General features: G+C 38.2%; 1 protein-coding gene across 3 annotated transcripts in view; it reads right to left on the bottom strand.

Moving 5' to 3' along the window:
- Cd28 (CD28 molecule) overlaps positions 1 to 19068 on the bottom strand; it is a 78063-nt gene that overhangs the window by 10228 nt on the left and 48767 nt on the right. For all 3 annotated transcript variants that reach the window (XM_046463131.2, XM_058578164.1, XM_046463130.2), the window contains exon 2: positions 1393 to 1749. In XM_046463131.2, coding sequence (XP_046319087.1) covers positions 1393 to 1749 — 357 coding nt within the window. The remainder of the gene's footprint in view (positions 1 to 1392; positions 1750 to 19068) is intronic.

The following is a 19068-nucleotide window of genomic DNA, read 5'->3' as shown; positions in this document are numbered from 1 at the left end:
CTAGTGTATTGATTTTTTAATCCGAGATGCACATTAGAATTGTCTGAGAAAGTCTGAAAATATAACAATATCTAACACCCCTTCCTCAACTCATACCAAGTACATCAGACTCTCAAAGTTGGGCCTAGGAATGGATTTTTTGTTTGTTTGTTTGTTTCCCCTAAACCTACTCATATTTATAATATGCAAGTAGATTTGAAGATTACTAAGGATCACTGGTATCCTTTCCATTTCTGCTAGAAATGATATACTATGTGCATAAGTGTGTGTGTGTGTGTGTGTGTGTGTGTGAAGTACTATCCTAAAGTAGAATATCATTTACATAAGAAAAACATTTGCTCTTCACTGCAAACCAATAGTTTGGTTGGGTCAAGTTAAAGTATATTTTCTTAAGCTTTAACTTGACCCAACCAAACTATTCAGCCCGGACATCATAGAAATTAGATATCTGAATAGAATTCAGCAAGCCAAACATTCTCACATTAATTGCCTCTATTTTTCAAGAACACAAAATTATTCTCCCAAATTAAGTTAATTGTTCTTTTCTTGTTTAATATTTGATTTTTCTCCAGCATACCTCTGTTTAGCATAGGAGAAAAAATATTTATTGGAATTATATTAGTATTAAATATAAAACTGAGCATACATTTTTAATTATTGTTCTACAGAAAGGAAATAGTGTATCCACAAAGAGTACCAAAATTTTTTTTTTATCTAGCCACTCTCATTTTTATGTGTTGATACCAATAAACTGTATTCTTCTGTATTGGGGGGGTGTTCTACCTACTATTTGGAGAGAACATAATCTCAACATCAGATCAATAGACTTATTTCCACTAATTCATGAATACTGTTTAATAATATTAAGTTTTGGGCATTGAAAAAGTATGGCAACTTATCAAGATCACAGAGTTAATTAATAGCAAATTTTATATCCCCTGGTTTCTAGCCCAGCATCCTTTGTATGTTTTGGAAAATGAAAAAAAGTACTTAACAGAGGAAGACTGTGGAGTAGAAAGGTGATTAGTTTGAATTATAACCCACTCTTCCTGAGTTCTGATCCATTAGGCCCAGCTGCTTCTTGGAGTTCACTTAGACTTATATTTTAATAGCAAAATTTCTATTCTGTCATGACCCACTCAAATTGAGAATCTTCATGTTCCCATGGGCTATAACTTCATCACTCACTCTCCCACTCCATGTCACTGAGTAAAGATATTCAAATTATAACTTTGAATCTTTTCTAAAGTAAAGGAAAACTTTTTAAAAATGACTTGTCTTTACTAAATCACTGGGGACTACTCCAGCCTCACCACTGATCCTATCTCATTTTCAAGACTATAGCTTAAACTTATGACTTTACGGTGGTAGGAGGATAGAGTTGCATCTTACCTTTCACATGGATAACGGTTCCATTGCTCTTCTCATTGTCTAGGTAAGGAGGAGGATACATAACCTCAATTTTGCAGAAGTAAATATCTGTTTGGTTAACATACAAATTCCGGAGATAGAAAGTCACTGTTTCGTTGCCCAATTTCCCATCACAGTTGAACCCTGTGTGTGAGTAAAACTGAAGCTGATGGGAGAAATTCCCATTCACAACGCAGACTTCCACAGCACTATCCACACCCTTATAAAGGGATGCCCGGAACTCCTTTGAGAAGAGGTTGTAAGTGTACTTGCAGCTAAGGTTGACCTCATTGTTGTACACCTCAAGCCTGGGTGACTGCTTCACCAAGATCTTGTTTTCTAGAGAGGAGAAAAAAATCATTTGCTTAGACCAGGAGTATAAGAATATGTTTTTCCTGAAATCAAAGTGTATTAATTAACCAAATGAACAGATCTCCTGCAAAAGTTTTCTCAAGGTAGATGAAGATTCAGGAGCTCTTAGAATGAGAATTATACCTAGAGTTTTAAAGTTCACATTTTGATCATGTTTTCATCCTCCTATAAACGGGACATCACAGCATGTTTTCACCTAGAAGGCAAAACTTGGCCTTCTGTTAGCATTGAGCATCACAGCTATGCCCTTGGAATTTGTGAATCTGTGTTGAGATTCCTAAGATGTTAATCATGCATTGGGCTGATATCTTGATTAAGTGATATTTTTGGAAGCAGCTTTAAAGTCTGACACATTAGCACAAATGGATGTATTTTTAAGTTGTGAGACAGGTTTTTGTGAAGGAATTAAAAGTTTTGAGACATTTTAGTTTTTTATTGGTCATTCCAAGAATGAGATAAAGAGGTAAGGAAAAAAAATGTAACCCCAAAGACTTTTCTTTAATTTCTCTTCCATAGGAAATTCAGAGAATAGTCTCCTCAAGAAATTTGTACATTTGTGCCTTTAAATCAGAGGGGATACAAAAGTTCCATGAGAGTTCTCTCTTTGATCATCTTCTATCTTTGTGCTATCCAAATTAAAGATCAAAGAGTGTGGAGACTACCCAATTCAATCTCTCACTTAAAAAGCAAACAAACTGAAGCTATGTCATCAACGCCAGAGGAGAAAACATTGATATTGTTTCCCACATAAATATTATATTCCTATTGCTGGTACATGGCAATATATTCCTTTTTTAAAAAATGACTGTATGAGACCTAGAGATATTAGATGATTTTTCCAAAATCATTGAGCAAATGGTGAGCAAAACCAGAACTAAAACCAAAGTCAGCTATACCATCTAAGAAGCAGACTTGTTTTTTTGTAGTGTTGGGGATTGAACCCAGGACATTGTACATGTGAGGCAAGCACTCTACCAACTGAGCTACTTCCCCAGCCCAGAAGCAGACCATTTAAGCATTGAAGATCAATTTTGCAAAGACCTTAAAAAGTTTTTCTAAAGCAACAAATAGCTTTTTGTCTTTGATTCAATTTTCTTTCTAAACAAAAATATTTTTGCTATTGTTCTAGGGGCATGCTAAGAATTATCTATGTATTTGCATTTTCAAAAGGTTATTTGATAGCCCAATTAATAAATGGGCAAAGGAACTGAACAGACATTTCACAGAAGAAGAAATACAAACGATCAACAAATATATGAAAAATATTCAACATCTCTGGCAATTAGAGAAATGCAAGTTAAAACTACACTGAGATTTCATCTTATGCCAGTCCGAATGGCAAGTATCAAGAATACAAGCACCAACAGACACTTCTCAGAGGAGGACATACAGTCAATCAACAAGTACATGAAAAAATGCTCAACATCTCTAGCTGTCAGAGAAATGCAAATCAAAACCACCCTAAGATACCATCTCACTCCAGTAAGATTGGCAGCCATTAGGAAGTCAAACAACAACAAGAGCTGGCGAGGATGTGGGGAAAAGGGTACACTTGTACATTGCTGGTGGGACTGCAGATTGGTGCAGCCAATTTGGAAAGCAGTATGGAGATTTCTTGGAAAGCTGGGAATGGAGCCACCATTTGACCCAGCTATTCCCCTTCTTGGTCTATTCCCTAAAGACCTAAAAAGAGCATGCTACAGGGACACTGCTACATAGATGTTCATAGCAGCACAGTTCACAATAGCAAGACTGTGGAACCAACCTAGATGCCCTTCAATAGACGAATGGATAAAAAAAATGTGGCATTTATACACAATGGAGTATTACTCTGCATTAAAAAATGACAAAATCATAGAATTTACAGGGAAATGGATGGCATTAGAGCAGATTATGCTAAGTGAAGCTAGCCAATCCCTAAAAAACAAATGCCAAATGTCTTCTTTGATATAAAGAGAGTAACTAAGAACAGAGTAGGGACGAAGAGCAGGAGAAGAAGATTAACATTTAACAGGGATGAGAGGTGGGAGGGAAAGGGAGAGAGAAGGGAAATTGCATGGTAATGGAAGGAGACCCTCAGGGTTATACAGTGGAGGAGGTAGAGAGAGAGGAGGGGAGGGGAGGGGAGAGGTGGGGAGGGGGGAGGGTGGAGGATGGGAAAGGCAGCGGAGCACAACAGACACTAGTATGGCAATTTGTAAATCAATGGATGTGTAACTGATGTGATTCCGCAATCTGTGTATGGGGTGAAGGTGGGAGTTCATAACCCACTTGAATCAAAGTGTGGAATATGATATGTCAAGAAATTTGTAATGTTTTGAACAACCCACAATAAAAAATTAAAAAAAAAAAAAAGAATACAAGCACCAATAAATGTTGGTGAGGATGTGAGGGAAAAGGTTCACTCATACATTGCTGGTGGGATTACAAATTAATACAACCACTTTGAAAAGCAGTACGGAGATTTCTCAGAAAACTTGGAATGAAACTACCATTTGACCCAGTTATCCCACTCCTTGGCATATACCCAAAGGGCTTAAAATTGGCATACTAGCCAGACGCAATGGCACATGCCTGTAATCCCAGCAGCTCAGGAGGCTGAGCCAGGAGGATTCAGAGTTCAAAGCCAGTCTCAGCAATAGTGAGGCACTAAGCAATTCAGTGAGACCCCTGTCTCTAAATAAAATGCAAAATAGTGCTGAGGATGTGGCTCAGTGGTTCAGTGCCCCTGAACCCACCCAGTACTCACCCTCCAAAAAAGTCAGCATACTATAGTGATGTGGCCACATCAATTTTTTTACCAGCTCAACTCATAATAGCTAAGCTATGGAACCAAGTTGTCCTTCAATAGATGAATGGATAAAGAAAATGTGGTAAATATTGACAATTAACTCAGCCATAATGAAGAATGAAATGATGGCATTTGCTGGTAAATGGATGGAACTGAAGAATATCATGCTAAGTGAAATAAGCCAATCCCCAAAAACCAAAGGCCAAATATTCTCTCTTATATGAGGATGATAATACACAATAAGGTGGAGGGAGGGAGAGGAGAATAGAAATTCATTGGATTAGACAAAGGGAAATGAAGGTGAGGGGGGATGGGAATAGGAGAGGCGGTGGAATGAATCAGACATAACTTTCCTATGGTCACATATGAATACACAAGAAGTGAAACTCTGCAAACATGTACAACCACAAGAATGGGAAGTTTTATTATTATGGGAATAATAATATATAATAGGAAGTTAATTTACAATGGAAAGTCATATTATGTCAAAATACATTCTACTGTCATATATAACTAAAAGAAAAATAAAATATATAAAAAGTTATTTGAAGCAATATCCACATACCCACCCTATCATTTAAACTGGGTTTGGATTTCTGTACTCAGTATTCTGGTATTGTTTTGGGTGAAAGGGGACTGAGTAGAACTAAATGCCTGATAGCTTTTTGTCTCCTATGTAGTTATCAATACTGCTGTGCATACAGAACTTTAAAAAGTAAACCTATGTCTAGGTCCCTCCACTCCCAGATATTCTGATTTAATAGGGTCTAGGCTAGAGTGGGGGATGGGGGCTATTAGGCTTAGGGTGGTTGGTAGCAACTTTTTTGAGATATAATTCTTGTATTATAAGATTCATCCTTTCAAAGTATACAGTTCAGTGGTTTCTTAGGATAGTCACAAAGATGTGTATATAGATCACCATATGATTCCAGAATATTTTCATTACCCCCCAAAGAAACTTCCTATTCATTAGCAATCATTCTGAATTCCTCCCTCCTTCCAACCTCTGGCAACCACTAATTTTCTTCACTAATCTACTTTCTGTCCCCATGTATTTGCCTGTTGAGCACATTTCACATCAATGAAATCATACAATATGTAGTCTTTTATATCTGGCTTCTTTCACTTAGTATGCTTTCAAGATTCTCCCAGGTTGTAAAATGTATAAGAATTTCATTAATTTTATGGCTAAGATTCTATATATACAGTATATATACATAGTGGAATCTTAGCCACAAATTTTCATATATTTTGTTTTTCCGTGTGTGTGTTTGTGTGTGTGTGTGTGTGTGTGTGTATACACATTAGGGATTGAATTTAGGGCCTCATGCATGCTAGGCAAGCACTCTGCCACTGAGCCACATTCCCAGCCCTACTTTTTGGCTATTATGAATAACACTACTGTGAACATTTGTGCAGACATATTCTTTTAATATGGGTATTTTTTCAATTCTCTTAGGTATATACCAAGGGTGGAATTGCTGGGTCATATTGTAAGTCTATACTTAACCCTTTGAGGACTTGCCAAATTGTTTTCCAAGCAACTATACCATTTCACATTCCCACTGGCAAAGCATATAGGCTCCAGTTTCTCTGCACCCTCTCTAACACTTGTTGTCCCTCTTTTCTATGACAGTCATCCTACTGTGTGTGAAGTAGTACTTCATCATGATTTTGTTTGCATTTCTCTCATGGCTAATGATGTGGAGCATATTTTCATGTGCTTGTTAGCCATTTGTAATACCTTGTTTAAATAAATGTCTATTCAGATCATGGGTTTGTTTTTTATTGCTGAATTATCAGAGTTATTTTATATTTTTGAAACAAGTTCCTTATCAGATACTCTGTGATTTGCAAATGTTGTCTCCCGTTCTCTGTGTTGTCTTTGGTATTGTCTTTAAAGTCCCCCTCACCATGGATTCTAACATTCAGTTGGGATTGAAAACCACTATGGCCAAATAGATTTTTCAAGCTGACTACCTAAGAGAATCATTGGAGAAATGTTAAAATCCCTGATTGCCAGGGCAATTAAATCAAAATCTCTAGGTATGAAACCATGGCATCAGCATTTTAAAGTATCTCAGGTGATTCTAAATTGCAGTCAAGTTTGAGAAGCACTAGGCTCACAGATGGAAACTTCTTATCCTCAAATTCGCAGGCCTCCACAGGCTTTTCCAATTTCATTTTCTCAAATCAAAACCCTCCTAATTAGCCAAACCCTTTAAGTCAACATCCCAGAAACACACAGTGAGGATGATCTTCCCTATTTTATCCGCTGACTCCATGGAGGACAGTACCATTTCCTTCTCAGGTATCAAGACAATCACTGTATCACTCCTATGCCATTGGGACAGGTTTTCGTCTTTTGAACACTTCTTTTTTCATATGTTTCCATTTAATAGCTTTTTCTGATCCGTGTGAATTTCCTGTAGGCCCTGGTTTCCAAGCTTCTTGACAGCAAGGACCACGTTACCCTTCTTCACAGAACACTGTGAGACTAGTAGAATCTCATTAGATAATTGTTGAGAGACGCTGATCTCACTATATTATTCCTGTCCTCAGGGGAGTCTCACTACCATTTTATTAAATCCTTGTTGGAAAACAGTGTCTAAACATCTTCAGCTTCATGTACCATTCATTCAACAAATACTCTGTAAAAGCACTGCGAAGTAAACACATGAGTAATCTTAAAAGTTCTGCCTTAGTCTGAAAAATCCAACTTGTTTCTTTGTTTTTATTCATTGGGCTTTTTACTTTGTTTACCTAGAAGGAATCTTTGGGCCAGTTCTGATTGGAAGGGCTCAAAATGGCAGTGTATTCCCTCCTTTTGAGAGAGTACAATTAGGCATTTGTCTTTTTGCTTACTAAGCCCTCTGGAAAGTGTTTTGTGTTGCTAACTATTTGGATTCTGTTTTAATGGGTCTTCAGATTTCTTCTGATCTCCCTGTGACAGCAGACATAGGGAAAAGATGAGAACAGGACTTCTTTGTAGGAATAAAAAAAATAAAATGGAGCTGTGGGCAGGGAAACTGAGTGGGGCTAGAGAGAAACCCCAGATGGTTACCCAGTTTAGCTTCCTCATTCCAACACCCAACAATGAGGTGCAGAGAGGGGGAAAGAGGGAGAAAAAAGGGAAAGCTCTGCCATGCAGATTCCAGTTTGCTTAGTGTATCTTGTCTAATTCAGGGTGTGACATCTTCCCAAGACACACACAGGAGATAAAAATTGATTCCCCAAAAATGAACTTCTTGGGTAGCTCACAATCTGGAGGGGAAGAAAGATGTACAAACAGATAGCTAATTTTAAAATAGTGTCATAATGATCTGCAGTTTCTGGGGGTAACTGAGGATCTCTAGAGAAGATGACCACTGACTGGCCTGAGATGTGAAGGATGATGCATATATTTATTTCACAAAAGTTTACCAACCTATGGTGGCTAAGATGTGCCTTGTATGGGGGTTGGCATAAAGTGGAAGAGTATGTGTTGAGGTTGAAGGTGAGTTAGAGAACCGTGGGGAAGATAAGACAAAGAGGAAAAGAGAGCAGTCTACGCATAAGGAGGTGAGAATGGACAAAGCAGATGTAGGGAATTATAACTACCTCAGTTTTGCTGGATCTTGGGTTGTAAAAGACAAGATTGGCAAAGCAACTAGAGTTCACCATGTTAGAGAGCTTGGGCCCTCTCCTGCAGTCATGGGAACTTACTGAAGGTTTTTAAGCAGAAAATTGAATGAATGCTCACAACTTTTCATTTTATATAGATCACTTTAGCAAGGATAGGGCGGATGAACTTGGAGGATACAAGAGTAAAACTATGGAGTTGTAGTCTAGGCAAGAAGTGAGAGGGACTATATATTTCCATATGGTTTGAAAGAAGTGGATGAAGTTAAGAAATAATTACAGGCTAACATTTGCAAAACTTGACATTGACATAAGTGTGGTAAGAGAAAAGGAGTTAAAAATGACTTCCTTAGACAGCATAGACCAACCAGCAGCAATTATTTTCCTTTTGCCTACATCTCTCCTTCATTCATCTCTTCTTCATTATGTCACCAGAATAGTTGGTCAGAAAGTGAAGTGAAATTTGGAAATCTGAGATATGAAAAAAAAAAAAAAATTCCTCCACCTTTGGGGATCATTGCAAAGAAAATATGAACTAATTCAGAGATTACTGGGAGTACAGTTGACTCTCTGGAGCTTATTACAGTGTTTGCTGATTCTTAGAAGAGAGAAGCAGCAATCTTTCTCTCCTGAAACTATTTTCCTTCACAATGCATATTGGAGTGAAGTAACTGGAAGATAGCATTTCCTTCTGTCCATCACTGAGCCTCCAAATTCAAACTTAAGCATTGTTGAGATTGACCAGATTTCTCCTAAGCCTATTAGGCCTCAGAATAACAAGTTTATAACTTTCTTAGGCAGGAGAAATTCAAGACTCCTTTAGTGAAACTGGCCATTACATATTCAAAATCATCTTGGTGGCTGGAATATCCAACAACTGAATGAGGAAAGGGAAAGTATTTAATTTTGTGACTCTTTCTGCTAAGATTTTGTTGGGAAAGTATTTGAAAACTATTGGTTATAAGGGCATTTGATGATGTAAAGGAGACATCTATTTTATCTGTCAATATTTACTTTCCTCTCTCTTCTGTGTCAACACAGATCATTTTTAAATTAGTTGACTTTATACATAGGTACTGAACTTGAGATAGTTTACTTACTCTATGTTATCTGTAGCTGATAGCCTCCTAATTTAGAGTTCAGGTTGGGTTGATAAACTTCTTGTTTTTCACTATTTATATCCTTTAGCACTTGATCCCAATTATTTTATATCAATAATTCAGAAAAGATTAAGTAAGAAACTATAGCATAGGACCTCAAAATCTATATCTGCTTTGGAGGACACTGAATGAAAGAGATTAATGTTTGGTGAAAACCAGTTACTTTAAGTGGTATTGAATAGGTATGATTATTATGAATTCCAGTAGACACAATAACTCTGATTCCTCTTATTTTCTCTTAAAATGGAGCATGTGTGAAAATATCTACCCTTCACTCTACGGGAGTGGAATATAAAGACACAGATAAAACAAGGCAACTGATAACCAGAACAATTGATATTTGACCAGGATATGTATTTTTATTCTCTGAGTTTCTGGGAATCCATAGTACTTCAAATAATTCAAGGTCATATTATAAAATTTAAGGACCTATCTAGGCTCAGAAGAAACTAGAAAATAAATAGCTTCCCCATACTAACTTCTGATTCTTATCTACTTTCTGGATCATGATAGCAATGGAAAACATCCCTCTTAGCATGCTTTTGTGTTAGAAAACTCAGCCCTTTTTCAGGCAACCTCCATTTGGGTCAAATCTACTATGTTAAAAGAGAAATATTATCAACTAATCAATTTGTATTTGCTTCTGGCATCAAAATGTTGATGCCAAAATCAGTTACAATTCTGTAACTGAATTGACAAGTTGTTTTGATGATGAGTTAGTGCTTTGCTTTTCAAAGCCTTTCCTAGCAGCTTACCCAGCTAAAGGTGTGGAGACAGGAAGCAGTAACCTCAAACTTCTTTCCCTCACAGCTCCTGCTTGACAACAGGCAACATAAAGATGAAGATCGGAGGTGAGAAGGTACTTATCTTCTGCTTGTGAGCAAGGCAGTGAGAGCTAAAAGATTTCTCACAGATAATCTGTTGTTCTTGTGACATAGACAACTTCTGGAAGGTTGAAAATTGCTTGGGCTTCCATGAGAACAGTGTGGAAGTGGGCGGGGGGGGGAGAGAACTTGGTTATCAAAACAAAAAAAAAAAAAGACCTTTGCCTATTGTAAGTAGGTCAATTACTATATTTAGTAACCAGGTCAACTCTCTGCACAGGTGGAATGGATAGCCACCTCTAAGGTGTGGCTCCTAGCATCAAAGCCCCCGACCCTAAAAGGACACTCCTTGTCAGTTCAATTAATGTTTGCATTTCTAAAGAAGATGAAGCCAAAAATACAATGTTAGAAATACATTGGCTTAAATGAGTAACTATGGCCTACATTCATGGGGCTATAAAATGCTTCCTCTGATTTTATTTCATCTGCAGTTCTTATGAACTTGTGAAGTAAATAGATAGACAATCCTCCTTATGCCCATTTAACAGTTGGGGAAGTGATGTCAAATAAGTCCATGAATTTCCCAGGTTTCAGGACACATAAGACTTGAGACTTGAGCTCATGCCTCATGACATACTCTAACCTACTGAACTTGTCAAGAAGATGGTACCAAGTGTCTCGAGTGAATAGGGAGTGAATGGAATGGCAAGAAGACTGAACCAAGATAAATTTCATTTTCTCCTCCATTTTGATGGAATCCCACCCTGTGTGTGGGTTGGGGGAACTAAGCAGAAGGAAACTTAGAGATAATTTACGCCAATACCTTATTTTATAGAAAAGGCAACTGAAAGCAAAAAAAACAAATGACTTTTTAAACAAGGTCACAGAAACAACTGAAAAACTAAAGTATCTATTTAGGAATGTAGGAGTAATGTTTTAAATCACGAATAAATAGAAAAACAAATTTGCTCATTCAATAAGATTGCACTGATTTCATGTTCTTATTTAAAGAAAGTATATTTCATAGCTGTTTTTGCATCTAATTTTTTACCACACATACAGCAGCTCTCATCTGTGATTTTGCCTTCTGAGGTTTCAGTTACGACAGTCAACCATGGTCCAAATATATTACATGGAAAATTCCAGAAATAAGAAATTTATAAGTTTTAAATTTGTATCCTGATGCTACTGCATGATGAAATCTTATTCTGTCCCACCTGGAGTGAGTCATTCCTTTGTCCAGACATCTGGAGTGTATGTACTACCTGCCTATTAAGTCACAGAGTTGTCCTTTGGGTTATCAGATCAACTACTGAAGTATTTGACTGTTTGGGCAAACAATGTCCCAAATTGCAACAACACTGATTCTGGCAACCTGAATATGCCAAAGAAAAGATGTAGATTGCTTCCTTTAAATGAGAGTTCTCTACTTAACAAGGGAAGAAAAATCATACACTGATGTTGCTGAAATGTAGAGTAGGAATGAATTGCCTGTTCATAAAATTGTGAAGAAGGAAAAATAAACTCATGCTAGTTTTGCTGTTGCACCTCAGCCTACAAAAGTTATAGCAACAGTGCGTAAGTGTTAATTGGAAAGAAAAGGTATTAATTTGAAAGATTTGGTCCCGAGATTTCAGATATCCCCTGTGAGACTTGGAACCTATTCCCTAAAATTGAGGGGAGATGAGTATACATAAAACATTTTGCTAACAATTTGAAATACCTCCTAAAGGTCATAGACAGATCCCAATTAAGGTCCATAGACTATAGGTTCACACGAAATGCCTCTTATAAATTAATTCCAATGCACAAGCAGTAATTATACCATTGAAGCTCTTTCATCTCAGCTTGTCCAAATGTACAACACACAAAGTTAATTTTAAGTCCAACCCTCACTGGGTAAATCCTTAACTTTGGGGCTTTTGTGAATTACATTTGTTTTACAATATTCCATCTTTCCTTTTCTGTATCCTGAGCACCATTCACAAATAAAACGGCATTAGAGGCTCGTGGAGTCCGTAGCAGTGCATAAACTTTGCACTGGGAAGCTAAAGAAGCAATTAGAAAGACACGTATTGAGCTAGCAATATGATTTCCTCCAGAACCTTTAAGAACTTTATATAGCTTTCCATTTATGCACATCACAGCCAGAGTTTCTTTTGCAGTTGAAAAAAAAAAATCAGGTTATAAGATCTTAATCGTATTGTTTCCTTTTTTTAAGATTCTGACTGAACAGAATTTAACATGTTAGGTAGGAACCAAAGAAAATGAAAGCTCTTTCCTTTCAGCCATCTTTCCCTATGATGTTTGTGAGCAAATTGAAAAGGTGAAACTAGTTGCCCTGGCACAAAACACCTCCCTTCTCACCACAGAGCTGGTTAAGTTACTGTAACTTTCCTCTGAGTACATTTCCTGTTTGGGCCTAGAACACCCTTCAGCATCTGGCCATCTGACCACTTGTTCCTTTTCAGTCTCCATAATGGACAGGCTTCCCCACAGGCCCATCCAGTATTTGCTCTGGAACCTGTAAGCCTAACTCTGTTCTCACTCAACAGTCTGTGGTTCTGATAACCAGCCGCTGGCTTGGCTTCATTCAGATATCAGAAAGAGGAGTACAGAACGTCCACCAGGCTGTAGCACCATTTGTCATCCCCTTTGAGCTACTGAGGAGATAAAAGCACAGCTACTAAAGACATATCGTGCATCAAAGGGCCCCAGACTCTCAAAATTAATATTAAAATGAAAAAAAAAATGTAGGTTACAGCTTTAAAATAACTTTGTGGTCATTGCATCTAATTCTTAGTTGCTTGTTAACTTGAAACTTTCCCAATTTTCACAAAGAACCGTGATTTAAGGAAAGTAAAAAAAAAAAAAAAAAGACTTTCAGTAAGCATGATACGTATGCATATATATGGTCTCGTTCAGGATTTCAGCATACTCAAAATAGGGCAACATGGAGGGATTATTTATGAAAGATGACTGGCAAAGGAGTGGAGATGGCAATGCTACCGTGCATGCAATGGGACATAATGTGTGACCACTGTGGCTTGTAGCAGCAAGGTTATGACCACCTTTAGATCTGAAGGGGTGAAGGGACCAGGAAGTTAACAGAACCAGAAGGAAAGAGAATTGTGTAGAGGAGTCTATGACAACAGAAGGAAATAGAATTGTGTAGAGAAGTCTATGACAACAGAAGCAAGTCAACTGTTGAGAGAGTCAGAAGAACTAACCAGCCCCATCCAAGACTGCGTATGTCTCTCCTATCAACTTTATCAAGCACATTAACTCTATTAACAGACCATAAGATTTTAAAACAAAATCTAAAGTAACTTTAATTCAAACAAGGACAATTAATTAAAAGTAACAATAAAAATAGAAATAGAAGCCTAATCAGTAAATTTACTAAGCAAGAAGTTGCTCTTGGCCAGCTCTAGTTTTAACTACAGCCTTAACCCTGTGTTCTTTCACAGGCAGACACTAGAATGTAAAGGACACTTGTCCTTGTCCCTTTAAAATATTATTGTGCTACATGCAACTATCAGAAAGTAACTCAGAGGTCAAATATTTCAGCAGGAAAAAGTCCCATCTGAGCCCTGAGATCTAAGGCATTCATTTTTGAGAGAAAAAGTTATCAAAACAATCAACACACACTTTTGTTGATTAGTTGAAATTTTGATTAGTTGCCAGAGAATGGTTCTTTGGTATTCTGACTTCTACCTTTGCAAAGCTATTTGTTCAGCAAGTTAATGGTGGAATCTAATGTACTTGGTTTGTGGGAGATGGGAAGATGCAAACCACAGAGCTGCTTCCCCCTAGGAGAAACCCCAAGGCAGGTACACACTTAGCTATACTCCAAACCCACGAAAGGTACAGGAACCCTAGAGAGGGTCACTGGTAGTCACAGTTGTGGACACAACAGGAAGGGGTTGTGATTCCAAATGGGGTGACTCTAGAACCTTTCGTGGTCTCTACCCTTTACCTGGGCTGTGAGGCCTGTGGAAATATTTTAGACAAGCTGATTAGGAAAATGTCCTTAGTGTAAGGGTTTGTTGGGAACTGGCAGACCATTTCATTTATATAGGGGGAAATAGATGAATATGGCTGATACCAAATGTTGAGGGCCTTTAAGGCTACGAAAAGGCACATGGATTTTACCAGGAAGGCTACCAGAGACATTGAGAACATCAAGGTGTGATTGGGGTCTCTTAGGGAGGGTTCAAACAGCAGCAAGGAGCAAGGTCAGAAGCCAGGAGAGATCAATCAGGAGGCTGCCACTGCAGCATCCATGTGAGTTCATAAGGCCTGCAATGTGGAGGTAGCTGCTGGGCTGTAAGGGGTGGACAAGACATTGGCACTCAGTCTCACAGACTGGGTGGTGAACAGGACTCCACTAGGAGTCTGTGGACTGGGTGAGTGTGAGAGTGGAGACACTGCTGACAAAATAAGTTAAGAGAGGAAATCTGTTTGGGAAAAGTTTAAGGAAGCTAATCAGAAATAAAAATGTACATTGGAAAGTCATCTGCTTTAGGATGGAAGTTAATATTAAAACTGCTAAAATGTCATTGCCTGCTCTGTGATCCACCCCTACCCCTCAGGGTGTGAGCACCTTAGAACAGAAACTCTTGATACACGCAGCCAGATGAATTTGGGTGCAATGTCACCCAGTTCCTACCAATTTTCCTCTCATCTCCTAATGCTAGAAGTACAATCTAAAAGATTAATCCTAACTCAAATCAAAGTGGAAGCCATACCCAAAGCCGCTGAACCATCCCCAAATCAAATTTTATTATTCTAGAAGTTATCTGTAATCCAAAGAGTAGATAAGCAGGGTTTATAACTCCCTACATAAATATTGTGACAGTATTTCAGTTAACAAAGAAAACTCGGAAGTATAAAGTGATCCCTTCTGTTAATATATTGCTTTCTAAACATATATTTTAATCTAGTAACCAAACTTGGGAACCATACTTTCCTCCTGAGCCATCATCATTCTGAGCCTTCATGCAAAAATCACTCTGTAGGGAATACAATACATGTTTCCTATCTACTTCATTCTCCCTAAATCTTACACCTTTGAAGAGCCTACTCAGGACTACCTTGGCATATCCGGAATTTTCTAGGTAAGTGTCATGGCTCAGAAATTTGGAAATAACTACTGTGATAGGCCTTCATTTACATAGGAAAATAAGAGATAGGGCAATATTGTCCCCCAAAGTGTCATTTCTAAGCATGTTAGCATCTAAGATCATGGTTATTAATCTTTCTAATAGATTTCAGAGATAACTGGCTTGCAGTTCTTTGTATTTGCACTATCAAATCATAAGAGCACCCACAAGGGGTAAAGTGGATGAGTTGCCATGTTAGAGTTGATAAAAAGCATTTTAATATTCCACTTTAGAAGCATTTTTAAGACAAAAAGAATAGACTTGAGATGTCCTCTATTCAACCCCTTCATATATCAGACGAGGAAACTGAGACCTAGAAAAGTTGACTCACAGTATGATAGGCCAAAGCTCCTAATTTTGTCTCCGTTTCGTGACAAATTTTTGGCTTTAACTTTTAAGTCTGGTGGGGGAGGAAAGGCAGAAAAGAGCAGACTTCATTTTCCCAAAGCCAAGGTCAAACAGCCACATCCTTGTCCCAAAAAATACAAGGGAGTTGCTGAGATTAACATTCTTCGCTGGAAACTGGAGCCCTGCCCAGTTTGGGCAAGGTTGGTTTGAACTTCGTGACCCTATTATCTCAGTCACGAGCTGAGGTCAAGCCAGCCATGTCGTGCACTTATGAGTGCTCAAGCAAGAATTTAAAGTACACATGGGTTTAAGTCCTTAGAGTCGAGTATGCATTATCCCACTGGCCTTGTTGACAGAGGTTGACACAGAACTCTAGGACCAATCCCCAGAGAACTTAACATATGTACACACATTTAACAAAACAGTCTTCATTCTCAGGTCTGCCAGCATGGAATGACTCACCTGACCCCTACATATCTCTGCCCCTGTAAGGCCTTCTCTTCCCCCTCCATCTTAGAGATTTGTCCTCCTATCTCTAATACTCCCATTTCCTTGCAAAAACTCCTCCCACCCTCCTCTTTTTCTCTCCCACTTCTCCTTTCTTTCCTATAAGCCTTCCCCCTCCAGTTCTGCAGGGCCACACACACACACTCACACCAACACACTCACACACTCTCATGTTCACACAACACACACATTCTCTCTCACACACACATACACTCTGCTCACACCAACACATTCACACACATTCGTGTTCATACATTGTCTCTCTCACACTCACTCTGCTCACATCTACACATTCACACTCACATTCTCTCTCTCTCTCTCTCTCTCTCTCTCTCTCTCTCTCTCTCTCACACACACACACACACACACACACACACACACTCAAGTCCAGCACTGGCTCCTTCCACATGTCAAACTCCATTAAGTCATTCAGTCTGTAAACATTTATTACATCCTAACCATATATAAATAAAATACTGTAGTATATTTAAGTTCCTAATCATCTTCAGCGTATCTATCCATCTCTTCTTTTCTCTGTCTCTATTTTGACCACTCCATGTTTTCTTAACCTTGTGAAGTCTCATCTTCTTTCCCCAATGGCTCTGCCTGAACTCAAAAGTCCCGCTGGCCTCTTTCCCAAGCAATTGTTCACTCCTCTTTTCCTCCTTCATTCAATGCTGTCACCCACTGTCTCTTCCTTGACTTCATTGGCATGCCCCCTCCTCCCTCTCTCACCACATTCTCTGTGTCCTCTGCTGGTCTTCAGCTGACTCCTAACCAGAAGTGGTTTTCAGATTCAGTTGAACTCTCTGCTTTCCTAGTTATACCCCCTCCATTCAACTCCATGCCCCAAAGATGAGGATTCCAAAGTATTCTCTTCTTATCCAGTTCAGCTGCTTCAAAATGCCTTGAAAATAAAGTTTAAACTTCTTTTATCAGTATTCAACCCCCTGCTTAGTCTGATTCTTCCTCTCTAGCCTCCACACCTTTGACTTATCAACTGTTCCAAGAACATTAAACAACTTTCCTGATTTAGTTTCCTTTTTAATATTACTTCTTCCTCAGACAACATAGCATTGATAAGAACATGGACCTGGAACAAGACTATCTGAATTTCTGTATCTATCAACTGTGATTGCAAGCTAGTTACTCTACCAGCTCAATATTTCAATTTTCTTATCTTGCAATAGTACAATCATAGTAACTGCTTCACGGGAACGGGGAAAAGATGAAATGATCAATAAAGGAAATTCAGCTAGAACAAGAGTAACAATATAAGTGCAAAAGAAATGTTAGTTAGCAATTTTCATTAATACATTATCCATTCAAATCTTATATACTATTAAAGCCCTACTCAATTCTGAACTCTCCATAAAGACTTACCATCCTACCTTAATCTTATCAAGAAATTTCTTTCATGTATTCTAATTTGGGTGTTAGTTTGTTCATTTCCTTCTTTAACAAGTATCTGTTGAATACATACATGCTTGCAGCATTTTGACTAATACTGAAGTTGGAAGAATAAATAAGACATGATCCTGCCTTCGAGGAGCTCACAATCTTCTAGAGAAAAAAAAATGGATGGGTCAACTCACACAGTAACAATTTGGGGAGTTTTGAATGGTAAGGAAGTCCCTTAATTTGTCATTTAGGGTCTCAAAAAGGACCTTCAGATGACAGGTACAGGAACATTCCAGATTGCAAGAATAATTTATGCAAAGTTATGAAGGCATCAATTAGCCATGGATGGTAGGAGGATGCCAAATATTATCACTTATCCACTTCCTGATGTTGTTATATGTAGTTTTCTTAACTAAATTGTAAAACCCATGAAAGCAGAGAGAACTCAGTTAATTACATAAACAATTCTTGTGTGCAAAGTCTTTATGTTTCTTTTCCTGTTCTATTTCCTTAGGCTCCAAAATGCAAGAGAGGTTTAATAAATATTTACTAAAGTGAGCTACACTCCCATAGAAACTTCTCTTCTGAGTCCATAATAAAGGCAGAATTATCCTGGAAAAGCTTCCTCGGGGAGGTGGATATAAAAGTAAGTCATCGGGTCCAACAGGCTGCAAATGCAGCTAAGTGATGTTCTAACACTGTATTGTGTGTCAAGTATACAACCTTCTACTTTTTCAGCAAAGTTTTAAAAATTCAAACACCCACCCATGTTCTCAGTAAGGGAACATACGTCATCATCGTTAGAATGTGGGATGGGTTGCTGGTGTAATCTGTACATTGTATGGTGGATTGTAAGCTAATGAGGTGATTCAGATGCTGTGGAGAGGGACTTACAATTAGATTAGAGACTAAAAGTAAATTGTGAGTAATTGTGAATGATACCATCAGGAACCATTAACCTAGTTACCTCGTCAGCCAGAGTCCCCAAGATAATGAAGATGATGACAAAGAAAAAGATGATGGTAATGGTGATTTAGAGATAAAGGAGTGGAAAAGAATTAAATAAGAAATTCTCCACCATCTGGAAGCTTCTCCGCTAGCAAAGAGAACATAAATACACATAACTTGGATGGACAAACAGACCAAGTATGAAATTAGTTGAATTACTAAGGCCAAAGAGTTTGAAACTTCCTTTTTCAGAGAGAAAGCAAGTGGGTAGCTCTTGATCCCAACCAGCACACCTCTCTTCTAGAGTTCCGAGTCATCAAAATGAGAGTAACAGGCAAAATGTTAAACACCCACTTTGCAAACACCTCTGCCCTGCCCCCACTGGGGATTGAACTTGAGGGTGAATTACTGCTGAGCTACATATCCCCTGCCCTTTTTTATTTTTAAGACAGGGTCTCACTAAGTTCACAAGGCTGGTCTCAAACTTGCTATCCTCCTGCCTCGGTCTCTGGAGTAGCTGG

This window comes from Marmota monax, unplaced genomic scaffold (assembly GCF_021218885.2).
Source record: "Marmota monax isolate L192 unplaced genomic scaffold, Marmota_monax_Labrador192_F-V1.1 WCK01_AAM20220418_F8-fsc00095, whole genome shotgun sequence".
Classification (NCBI taxonomy): Eukaryota; Metazoa; Chordata; class Mammalia; order Rodentia; family Sciuridae; genus Marmota; species Marmota monax.
The sequence above is the reverse complement of the archived record's forward strand: the minus strand, read 5'-3'. Positions and strand labels throughout refer to the sequence as shown.